The sequence below is a fragment of the Saccoglossus kowalevskii genome, chromosome 1 (genome assembly GCF_978046115.1).
Source record: "Saccoglossus kowalevskii chromosome 1, keSacKowa6.1, whole genome shotgun sequence".
Classification (NCBI taxonomy): Eukaryota; Metazoa; Hemichordata; class Enteropneusta; family Harrimaniidae; genus Saccoglossus; species Saccoglossus kowalevskii.
This window is the reverse complement of record NC_140641.1, coordinates 21,524,577-21,537,690: the sequence shown is the minus strand read 5'-3', so window position 1 is coordinate 21,537,690 and position 13,114 is coordinate 21,524,577. Positions and strand designations below refer to the sequence as shown.

General features: G+C 38.2%; 1 protein-coding gene across 1 annotated transcript in view; it reads left to right on the top strand.

The window, feature by feature from the left end:
- LOC100371206 (uncharacterized) overlaps window positions 1-11,449 on the top strand; it is a 33,366-nt gene extending 21,917 nt beyond the window's left edge. The window contains exons 5-8 of the mRNA XM_002734120.4: window positions 1,587-1,784; window positions 3,939-4,075; window positions 8,842-9,059; window positions 11,205-11,449. Coding sequence (XP_002734166.2) covers window positions 1,587-1,784; window positions 3,939-4,075; window positions 8,842-9,045 — 539 coding nt within the window. The 3' untranslated portion in view covers window positions 9,046-9,059; window positions 11,205-11,449. The remainder of the gene's footprint in view (window positions 1-1,586; window positions 1,785-3,938; window positions 4,076-8,841; window positions 9,060-11,204) is intronic.
- The last annotated feature ends 1,665 nt before the right edge of the window (window positions 11,450-13,114 follow it).

Genomic DNA, 13,114 nt, shown 5'->3' with positions numbered 1-13,114 from the left:
TTGTATGACAGAGGATTTTAGGTTGTCGAAATAACAAATAAATCATTTAGGTTCCGATACGCATATTTTAACCCGTAACTACTGGGTTAGGTTCATGTCTCAGTTTATATTCGATTAATTCAGTAGAGTGTGAGACGCCGCAGACGTTGCGCCACGTCATGTTCGATATGGAGCCCATGAGACGTGCGTATACAACGCGTGTAAAATACACTGTTTGTTTACGCGAGATTTCATCGCGATCTGCTGCGATCCGAGACTGCGGTGCTTTGAACCTTGCACACGGTACTTTCTAATGCGTCTTACATTAGAAGGCATGGGCTAATCAGTGAGATGCACTGGGGAGCGTTTACGTTCTCTGATAAGAAGTCATTAACTATGGCGTCATTGGGTCGATTACCTTGTTTAAACGCCATGTCTTTGTCATACATTAACGATAACAAGGGACTCCAAGCTACAGATATTTGTCTTAGCCAGCGATATCAATTACACCGTCTGAATATCCTGGCAATAAGTCAACCATAAATGCAAACGTTATTCAAATGACAACGAAAACTACGTTCGGTCGCTCGCCCCCTTCCCCCGATTGTTTTCGAGCAATATTTACTGAAGTATCTCTATACTGATGATAACGATAAAAATAACTGTCTCTGCCGTCGGATTGATTCACCATAGTCATCCAATTTAACCATCACCCGTACATTGTACTCGATAATTCGTCTTAATTATTTCTCTAATGTGTTGTGCTACAGGGGATGTTTAGGGATCGTCTCAAAACATTTGACTGGCGCGCTTCCTGTTTATATATATATACGTGTGTGTTATTTTTAAAGATTGAATCAATTTGAATTGATTGAATATTTGTTTTTGTTTTTCAAAAACTGTAAAACATATCATTTCACATTGGTATTTTTTTTCTTTTTTTCATTTACATTTTCACACATTCGTCGCGTAGTCCTGTTTTGGTACGTCTCATATCAAATCTTCATCGGTGAGATGCACCATGAATAAAGATGCTGTAAACTCAAATCTCCGGGACAGTTGAACTAACGAGATGATCCCTTAGAGCTCACTTACATTTGTTTCAATCACAGAAAGTCGAAATACTTGGATAGGATTAGGTAGAAGTCATCATTAAATACGCCAAATGATTCGCGTGGATGATTGTCGAATGGGGTTTGTCCAATCAGTGCCCGGCGCCTCGTTGTTAGGTATACTTGTACATTGCATGTTGGCGCCTGTTGCCCCTTATACATACGTTACAGAATATATAGAAATGTCTGTATTCAAGTTCCACAATAATCGTCACATAATGTGCACAGCAGTTGACCGAACAATAAGACAGCGTATTTGTATGAATGTGTGTACTTTCCAAACGCAGACGCGCCACGGTAGACGCGAATTAGCATATTATCTATGCAAAGACCGAAAAACGTGTCGGAGCAAATCTGACACGGGGAAATTAAAGCCTATTGTCTATGTTTGCTTGCATGTATGTGTGTGTGTGATATTACAAAATTACAAAATACGTTCCAGCTACGTTTTCCCTCCCAGTTAATTTCCTATATGTTTTCTTATTGGTTAATTAGACGCGTACGAAGAAATGTACGAGGAGGTAGTTGCAGAGGCTGTTAAAGAGCTTGAAGACGAGGCCGCTGATACCGCCCGGAAGATGGTAGACGAGATGCTACTTAGTCTCGTCCGGGAAGAAGAAAGAGAGGAGCAGGAGGAGGCGGAGGAGGAGGCGGTGGCGGAAGCAGAAAGGGAACGACTCGCGGAGCAATATGGTGGGTAAATTCAAAAACGCATGCGAAGTACATTTTTTTTGTAATAAACGTGTTTTTGTTTTGTTTTTTGTTTTTAACCAGCATTATCCTCCAACAATATGGCTGGTGAATATTCCCACGAGTGGTGGGCGGACAACGCATGCGCGGTTAAAACGAAGGCAAGTCACGTAACAACAACGTAATGGTTGAATGCAATTTCCCAGATTTGTGTCTCTAAATCAATTGCTACCGTAAATGCATCAACATCAATTGTAATTCAAAATAAACGTCGGTCAAATCTCGCCAAATGCGTGTTTATGTAGATACGATCTTAGCGATGATCGATGATTGAATGTGATGCATGTCTAGTATGACTGGAACGATGCATGTATCATGGCTGTTCGCTATAATCCCGACTCTGTGTGTTCTTAGCCGGGGTCTTCGATCGTAAAAATAAACACGCCAATTTACTTGATGAACGCGGTTGTATTTTGGGGTGATCTCGCAATTGACATTTATCACCAGGGGACCAGCATGCGATGGGCTTCGCGTCTCCTGGGTATCGCAATAATTCTGTTACCGAGTGTACGTATGTGAATCCCCTTCATATTTTGGATTGAAGTATATAAGCGATGATATTAACGCTTGACCGTTTTTGTTTTTTTGTGATGAGCACGTTTTATGACAGATAATTGGCTGGCGCTGTAATTGAAGTTCTTCGAAGCTACTCCTGGTCATATCGTTTGAATGTCTATCAAAAACATCATAGTGTACGAGAAGTAAATTGGCGCCCCCGATGTCAATATTGCCAAATTAGAGTTAGCTTAAGTACCCATACGAAATGTGATCATTGTACTTGACATGTTAACCGTGTACTATTAATATCGACGATCTTCTTCGATGAAAAAAATGTATTTGCTGTCGGTCTATATTACAATAGCCGGTGGTTTTGATCCTCGTTGACAGATCTCATTAATCCGCACTCTCATTAGGCTCGTCTAACGGTCGGACGGTTATTGGACATTTTGGTTGGCCAGCACGACTCGTGTAGTTGAATACGACATGCGGTTAATAGTTAAGAGCCCTCGTCGGGTTACTAGTGCATTCAAGAGGAAGTCGATAAAAGCTTAAAACCCCAGGCCGGTAATGATGATGACATAAGACACAATGGGAAATAAGGAACCGTCACAGTGTATTTTATCGAAACCACCGAGACGGAACGAACGACAAATGTTTGAACTACTCAACGTTGCACTCTTCGAATGACCCCGAAGATGCCGGGGGTAACAAAGTGTATTTGTCCACTAATTCGGGGACTCGATGTGCAACTGAACTTAATACACATATTACTTGAATGTTAGTATGTACAGGTGTTTCAATTAATGAGCGTTCATTTCCTTCATCGTTATAGTTCGTTTCGGGAGAAGGCGTATATTTCACCATGTTCCTATAGGCGTATAGACAGATCCAGTTTCTTTCTCAAATGACATATGCAATTAAAAAGAAGTAATTGTTATTCCGACTATATATATTCTTCTCCTAGTAGGCTATCGGTTGTTTCTATAAACGAAGATTGTACTATTTTTGTACTAACTGTAAACCCATTTACCATATTCCATCGCCGCGACAAAATAAAGGTGTATCGCCTGATTAATCGGTTTGACGTGCTTGGCAGTGATGATCTAGGGTCATCAATATGTCTGACGCTGTTAAGAGAGACTTTTTTTTTATTACTTTTTTTTGTGTAAATATTTTAGTCTCGCGTAATCTCAAGTAACTTTACGTAAAGCTATCACATCTCGCGAAAACTACACGTTCGTGACATTTTTCTCGTTGATCGTAATGCGTCATGGGGACATGTTGATATTTACGATGAAATTTCATCTCGCGTTATTGGAATACGCTTGCCTCTCGCGTTAACGCCATCTCCTTACAACTTGGAGTAACTACACGCCACGTGTCGATGATATTTGCAAGGAATTTCCAGAATAAAACACCACTACAATATTATTACAGCATAAACCTTAGTTTACATGGCCTATAATAATTAAACCAATTATAGACCTACTCCCTTCGAATCTCCAGAAACGGTTTAAATAATTGTCTAACTCCTATGCTTTGAGGATCATTCTTTTTAATATGACGTCACATTTTCTTCTCTTTTTATTTCAATAGACTCAGAAGAGTGCCAAATACTTGATTATGTGGTTGATAATTGTGAAGTAATTGACCTTTACGAGGGCCTCGGTGACAATGGATATAGAGAGGCGTTCACGGGGCCGTGTAATCGACACCAACTTTGTTATATTTGTGTAAGTATGTGTATTTTCGCAAAATTCCACTTTTCTTGGTCGTTTTGTAAACGCATAGATTGAGAAAGCTTAGCATCACGTGACAATTAAATGTTCCCTTATCGTCGAGAAATTGTAGTCTTCTTGCCATGAAGAGTTTTGACAGAAGTCGTGAGTTTTTCAATTCATGGAAGGCCGCGTCTTCCGAGTCATGCGAAGCTACATACAAGACCGTACCTGATTGGGTACCCAAACCCAACAACTAAAAGTCCGGCCAATCAGAGAGCTTGTTGACAATTTTTGTTCGATGTGTCAAATTCTGTCTTGTATATGTGCTTGCGATCTAACTACGTCTTCTTGCAAAAGCTTAAAGCGGGAGGGTCGTCACCTACGCACGCGCGGGAATTGAGTCCCAAGCGACGATAACAACACACACTAACACCGCAAAGGCTTATGGGTAGACGCTTGTTTGTAAACAATGACATGCTATGGCCATCTGACGCATGCGCAGGTGACGACTCCCCCGCTTTAAATATGGCAGTTCTGGTCAAATTTGTAAATATATTTGTTACAAAAAAAAACGCATATGCGTTTATGCTGTTGGCGGAAACATGTATACCAATATCATCTAACCCAACTTTCACAATTCTTGCTCACAACCGATATTCAACAAATGGTATTCCAGTAGCTAAATAGAACCTGATTGATTTTTTTCTTTAATTACTTTCAAGTTGTTGAACGTCATATAAAAATACTGGGTATATAATGATAAGTCACTAGATTTTTAAATATTTGATTTTTGCCACATCAGGAATTATAATCGGAAAATATCTATATATATCCTGACTATCCGGTTAATCAGTATGTGTCCATTTCGATTTGTTGTAAAGTGTGTAGTACGTGACATAATGCATAATATGGTCACGTAATGTCATTTTTAATTTGTTCGACGCTACACGGAACTATTCAGCCTGTTTGGGGAGGGACTAATAATACTATAAAAAAACGATATACAATAGATAATATTTGGTAATCGTTGTCTTGTGTAACTATTCAAAATATAGACGTTTCGTGCATGGGACCTTCTTATACTAGTATATCATTTAATGAGATGTTTACTACATATGATTACACAGACGTATGTTGATATGCATATATATATATATATATATATATATATATATATATATATATATATATATATATATATATATATATATATATATATATATATATATATATATATATATACACGGATTTATCCTAAAACTAAAAAGCTGGTGTGGGTCGCGCGCTGAATAGTGTTCTCCTGATGTAATGTTGCGCTGATAGTCGTGTTGTAATCTAACTAACACGTGTTGAATTACTGGTACGTTTTTAATTCAAGGCGCGTATGTTTTCGTCTAGTTCAGTAGTTTTCATACTCTTCTATGTGTGCTACAAAAAAACAACAGTGTTATTTTACAACAGATCAATATGCAAGTCAGTATCAAATATCGACCACAACCACTTAACACAAAATAATCTTTAAATGGAATACTATTTCCGCCTGGATTCCCATCACCTATATATGTGACGTATTGGGCAACAGTGCGCATAATGTCTTTGGGAGGTACAAGGTGTTGGAAATGCGTTCATTTGATATGCTGACGTTATCGTCGGCTTGACAAAATACTAAGACGTTGAATAATTGATTGGCATTTGTTTTGCTTCAGTATGCTCGATGACGTCTCGCATCAAGACATTATTCATAGTCGTAATACATGTAATTCGGCTCTATTTCAGGAAAGCTTTTAGTGCAATAGACAAGACCTGGATTCGGAGTCTATACAAAATGTTTTGATGGCCTTTGTTCTCTAAGGCTATACACTTGAAAGTCTGCACGATGACATGATGTCATCCCTTGGAAAATTTTGCTAATTTGCATACATTCAAAATTACCGTCATAATACCATTGAAAAATATATTCCCACCTCTAATTAATATTAATGTTAGTGATTTAAAACGCATTCGATATTTGCATAAATATTCTTTATTTTCACTAATTCAAGATGGCTGCCATAATATCATACTTTAAATTTTTGTGTTCAATTCTTGCAAACTGTATATGGATCCACGGCGATCATGATCATGACATCACCCTGGGCAATGTACTTGGAAAATATAACTAATGGAATAAATTAACAGCCATAATATATCTGACACAGCACACATTTTCGACACACGATTCGATGAACTGCTGTTTTATTATTGTCACTGGTAGAAAATTTGAAAATTCTCAAGAACATATGCCATTATATCTCTCATTTCTGTACCCGAGGCGTCCGTATGATATCCATCGAATACAGTACATGGCAGTTACGTAACCACACATGCTTACATATACAAGGCATGGTATAGTCATGTACAGGGGCAATCGCCATATCGTCAGATGTTATTATCGGCATCCGATATTTTGTGGAGCCAACTATCACGTATTGGATCTAGTGGTGCTAGATTAAGCCATAACGTGTGTTATAGCGATGTTGTCGTTCACAAGCTTGTAATTGTGGATGTTCTCGGCGAAATGCTTCATGTATGGGCAATTATAGCGGCAACTCTGTTTGCCCATGACAGGATTTCAATTTTGCCAATATTAACATAACATGCACCTGTGTCGCAGGCTGGAAGAGCGTACAAAGACAAAGTATTGCGCCATCATGTGAATTTTCTCGTTGTCTCTTAGTTGTAAGTTTCAGTTTTGCCACTGTACTGATCATCCAAATAGAGATACATTAGATGGATAAATACAAACAGTATCATCTGCAACATCCGACACACCGAGTAGTAATTAGCTGCCGTGGCGACTACTTATTGATATACAATAATATAATCTGTGTCGTGAACGAGCAGTTGAGACATTCTGATGTTGGATCACTACTCTACTCACTACTTATTGCTACATGAAAAGTGTTTTTCAGTACCTCCTAAACTTGAAATGTTACTTTTATTAAAACTGTTTATTGGAGTTAGAAATGTGACATCCTACATGTCATCTTACATGATTGATTGGCTTGCTAATTCATTCATTTTATCCCGCACTGATAAATTGAAGTCATGTCAGGTTATCCTGGTGTGTATCATGAGAATTGATGTCAGAAGTGCACACGACGCATTTCATTAACGTCTAGGCATTTACCGCTTACGTTAGTCTGTGTTGACACAGATTCATTGGTCACGGTCTGTTTACGAATACGAGGCACGGTGAACGACAGTGAGCAGTTCCATGTTGCACTTTGCGGTTTATGACGTGTTTCGAATGCATTACACATACACATCCAATTTAACATTGCGCTATTTGCGATAACCATGGCTACCATTTACAATATAGATCACTGTTTGTTTTATTAACATTAATACACTCATATATTGAACAAAGGATGCCCATCATTCTGGAAACAGCAATATTACAATATAATTTAATAGGCATACAGTATTATCGTGTTATATGTAGTTCGCCCCATTCTCCTTACAATCGGGCGGCCTAATATCGTGTTTGGCACGCCGCCGTTGTACAATTTTTCTAAAAAAAATAATAATATCATACATTTTGTACTTCGTTAGTTCGCCATATCTCATTATTTTTCACGGTCAGTTCGTTATTTTTAAAAAGCTTCATTTTAAATTATGACTGATAATTTAATTCTTGACACCTGTCGTTTTAAAGAATTAAAATTATTACAAGTCATTCACTCATTATGACACGCAAATCAAACTGTTCGTGGAGTTATTTAAATATTCTAAATAGAACAAGACGTAGTGTGTTTTCATTTTCCTCACAGGGAGAGGCTAGCATTCGTCGTGACAACGTGGACACGGTATTAATGATGACGTCAATGATGGCGTCAACGTGTTTATTATACGAATAGCTTCATTATTCATCCTACGTAATTTTATGAGAAAAAAAAAACTCCGAAAATGAACAATAATCCAAATTTTATTCCCCTTCGGCACATTGGACAATAGCATAACGGATCGGTGTCTTGCTGCTAAGATAAATTAGTAATGCTCAACTGCCTTGAATTATTCATGTCCTTCATCACTGGTTACTTAGCAACGTCTTGGTTGCCTGGCAGTACATCTTCCTGTTTATACGTGCTGTGCCTTCGTCTTCGCGACCTTTTGCGAACATCTATTTAAATACTTGTCTTGCCAACGTGATACCTGAACTATTGTCTTTCTTTCGCCGACCACCATAACGTTTGCCTTCATGGGGTCTAGAGAGAAGCGGGGGCGCGCGCGCCCCCCTAAGACCTTGTTGCTCCTACACATATATCCCATAGTTCAATGCGGTAATGACGTCATTGTAAATGTACCCCTCCATCGATCATTCTGAATCAGCTCCTGTTCTCCATCTGTCTTTTGTTGCATTGAAGTTCCGATGTTGTTCGTTTGTTTGCAGACTCTAGTAACTATTGTAATCGCTGATATTACATTTCATGTTTTGTAGCTTCAATATGTGTTATTGACAAGTATACTGATATAGATCAACATTAAAGCGGGAGGGTCGTCACCTGCGCACGCGCGGGAATGGAGTCCCAAGCGTTGTTAACAACTTACGCCAAAACGCAAAGGCTCATGGGTAGACGCTTGTTTGTAAACAATGACACGCTATGGGCATATAACGCATGCGCAGGTGATGACTCCCCAGCTTCAATTAAATATATGATACATTTTCGGGAATTCTCAGATTTTCGGTCAATTATTTAACGGGATTGTATTTATGTGTTGTTTTGTTTTTTTCGCAGAGTGACACGTATCAACTCTCGGAGACTCTTTGCGATAAAGTTTTTTACGGCGAGATGACTGAAATCTGTGAAGACAGTGCAGCGTGCTTAATGCGAGCCGAATACTTTTTAAAGGTAGCGCAGTTAAGAGACGTCCCAGAAAACAACCCATATCTCGATTTCGTTTGTCGGAATCGCTGTGTTCTCAACGCCCTCTACGAATAATAACAATTTTACAGGTAAGCGTCACTCGCCCTTCTTTCCACTCTTAAAGGGTGGAGGTTGTCGCGCCACGCATGTGCGAGATTTGTTTCTCTCTGGCAAAGATGAATACACATTCTTATTTGGTCCCGTTTTGCGCTGAAATACCGACTTTGACTCCTTAATGTCCTTCGAGATTGTCCTCAATGTCCCTTTTTACGCGTTGATCTACGTAACAATCGAATCGCCATCTTTAGTAAAGGTACCATTATCTCACACTGTCCTGGTACGACGACTTCCATCCTTTAACACAGTGTTTATACTAGTCGCCACGTGGCTGATTTGCATGCGCGCAGCTGCCGGGGAAATATAAGATTATATTAAACATTGATTCGTGGTAACCTTGGTTGCTATACCGCCTTTGAATTAATACGATTTGTTATTTAACCTGAAAATAATGTCCTAGTCCAGACAAGAAATAATGATTGTTTTTGTTGTACCAGATATTTAAACTGTTCGAGGTCAGTGGGTGCTCGTTTTTATTTTACATTTGGTATTAAATGATGTCATTTGAGGCCCCATACATTATATATTTTGTGTTTGCTCCGTGCTTGAACGTTTCAAGCAGAGCTAACTTTTATTATATTTTTTTAGTCAGCGTGTTTCAACACAATCTGTATGAGAAATCTATATGTGCACAGGGAGAAAAACGCTCAACATTTTGATAAAAGTTCAAAATAATAAAATGAATGCTAATTTCAGCAAATCCGAAACGAATGGTCATTAAATAAAAAAAAAAAATTTTAAACGGAGTTCAATCCACGTTGTCTTTATGGAATTTCTTTCTTGCATATGTATACTTTATGTATATTTCCATACAGTTAGAACATTTTCCGGGAAGATCTTTTTAGTTGGTGTATTTTTCATGGCATAAATATTACGTACAGTATTAGTTGTAATATTTAGCAATTCAGGGAATACTTACATTGTTGTCCATAATCTCAGCGTTTAAGTGTCTCGCCACGTGGTGTTTGCGTCCAATCAATCTCCCACACAGAGTTCTATTTTTATGAATGTATCTCTACCACTGAGAGGGAGAATGGGACGCACACAGCGCGTGTAAAATACACACAATAAGAACGCACCGCGTTACGACTGCGACGCTTTCGCAAACGCAATGTTAGGCGCGCAACTGTCAGAAGTCGCTCGATCTATTCATTTTGATTTGCAAGTAAGTTAACCGGCGTAATGCACTGAAGAAGAGCGGATGTTTGTGCACGGTGAACCCGATAAAGCCCACCCGGCTAGTAAATTAACTTCATTGCACTGATTGCCGCAATCATGAAATCGTCGTATTAGACGGTATGTGACTGAAATGGGGAATTACATCCGGATTAAAACATTGTACATTATTTTAATGATTGCCGGTTTTATAGGATTTCCCCTATTTCGCAATGATTGACTTAATTGTCACAGATATTAAAAGAATTCACTTAATTTCCATCCTCGCATTAACCTTTCCATGCTTATATGACATCATTACATGGCTTTCTTCTCCGTCTCCGATATGCATTACGCGAACGCATTTCAATATTACATTTTTTTAATAAACATTTATTAATGAGAATAAGAAGAACACAAAATAATATGTACAACCTGTCCAGTTTCACGTGCGCGCGAAAAGTTATAAAAGGTTTGATGCTGTGGGAAGCGAAAGTTATCGACGCTGTGATATTACGCTGTCAATTGTATGATATATGGGGACGTGAACGATTTTGACATACGATAGCGCACGCCAAATGTTTCGTAACTAAGTTAATAACGTATCATACGTGGGATTGTCAACGGTATCGAAAATACGCCGACTTAAAGTGAATATGTATAAATCTGATATTGACACTAAGATGTATGGGGACTCGAGGCCTTGCTTACGTACGTGTCGTGAATTGAATCTCAGCCCGTTTTTTTTTTTTTTTTTTTTGTTTCGTAGAAATACAGTGCCTACCGGTAACCCTATATACCTGACCGCATTCATATACAATCAGTTCTCAATTATCTAGTAAAACTACCATCACAACATTCCATACAAAGTAGCAATTCGCGTGATTAGATTTACTTTCTTCCAGTCCAATATCGTCGTAAAATGTGATTGCTTTCATGGGTTTGTATTATTATCATTGCAGATTTGATCAACGAATCGACGATTTGAATTCTGGGCGACATGTGGCGTCATCATTGCTAGATGGCTTGTGGTTGCTGATGAATTTGCATCACCACAACAACGGTGTCCATGGTTTCATCCAAACAACCACTTCTTTATGGTGAATGTGTGAACACTTGCGGTGAAAATCCTGTTTATTATTTAACTTTGATTCTGTACTTAATTTTAGGTGATTACATATCGTTCTATAAACCGCAATGAACTAAACTGCTGTTTATTTTACGCCTTCAATTTCTACTTGTTTGCAGACAATTGTAAATTTTGTTTTGTTTTTGTCCGTTCAATCTGTTGCTTGTGAATGTTTGCGGAGTGAACAGAAGTTAGTGGTGTTGGCGCCACCAACGACGAACTCTGAAATGTTTCAGTACATCAACATTGAGGGCGCTGCTGCTTTAACTTTTCAACTTGTATTTTTCCTTACGTGAAATGGCGGTGATCGTGCGTGAAATGTTTCCATGGATGAGGACGAGGCATTCTGAGAGTTTGTTCAGTGCCTTTTGAAAGTTGACTGTTTTCGCAATGGTGCATAACTGAACTTTAACTGGTGAAATGAAAAAAAAAATTGATGTCAGAATTGTATTTTATTCTTCAAAATATTTTTTAACTGTAATTTCTGACCTGTTAATCACATTTTTTGGTGTTAATCATAATATACGTAATATCAAATTTGCACAAACTAAAATAATAATTTGTTCTTTAGGAAAATTCGTCACTATATAGCCAAGCTTTTTGAGACACCCAGCAGTGCCAAATAAGGAATACAATATTCTAATTAAGAAAATATATTATCCCAAATAAGGAAATATTATTCCAAATATGGAATGCACTCTTATCTGGCACTTCAACCCACAATGCAGTTGTTTGTAGATGTTCTTGCATTTCCTGTATTTTACGAGCACATTAGATGTAAGTTTCTTGAAATATTACTTAATTTGATTCGATATAGAAATTTAATCTCGTGGAGCAGCGGTCCCAGCATTATCTTTTTGTAGTTTCCGTGTTTACAGCGTTTTAAAATCGTTGTGATCTCCAGTTGCTCACCTCCTATCTCATGCTCCTGTCTTGACCGATTCATCATAGATCGAGGGGGCACACTTAGAACGAAATTCTCCATTCCAGTGTGTATAATTGTGACACGACCACCACTAACATGAATATTCACGTTCCCGGGCCTTCCACGATTGTGATTTGATCTTAAGTTGATGTAGGTAATTTGTTTCTCTGTTCAAGATTATATTAGAGGATTCCCTTGTGGTTTGGTAAAATAAAACAAGCGAGTTTGGTGATATACAAAACAGAAACACCCAGTTTCATTTCAACCCTGCTGCTGTCATCCGCCCAGATTCAAAATATACGAGGAAGAAAATGGCAGCGTTAAAATAACATCACGTCAGATCCGTTGGATGATAAAAGCAGTATTTTACTGTTCGGTACTGCAACCATCATGCAACAGAAATGCCAGGCTTTCCCCATATATACGTGTGCGCATGCGTGTGTGTGCACTCGTTTACTCAGTCAATAATTTAATTTAATAAAATGTGCTTGTTCGTTTCTGCTTTTAATCACGCTTACCGGTATATGATGTTTTAGTAACTGCATAGAGGCAAATGATCTGAATTCGTCACATGCGTAATAATATTAAAAAGTGCAATATTCGGGACAGAAAGAAATGGAGAAAACAAATCTTCTTGGCCGTTATAAGCACTGGAAAAGGCAGATTCCAAAGAAGTTCTGACATATTCTAAAAATAGAATAACCAAATTGCCACCAAAATCCATACATCACAATTTTCCTTTCGAGACACCTGACATTTAATTTCGCAAAATTAAAACGACCGCGACGTTTAACATAAATTTATAGCAATCATCACAT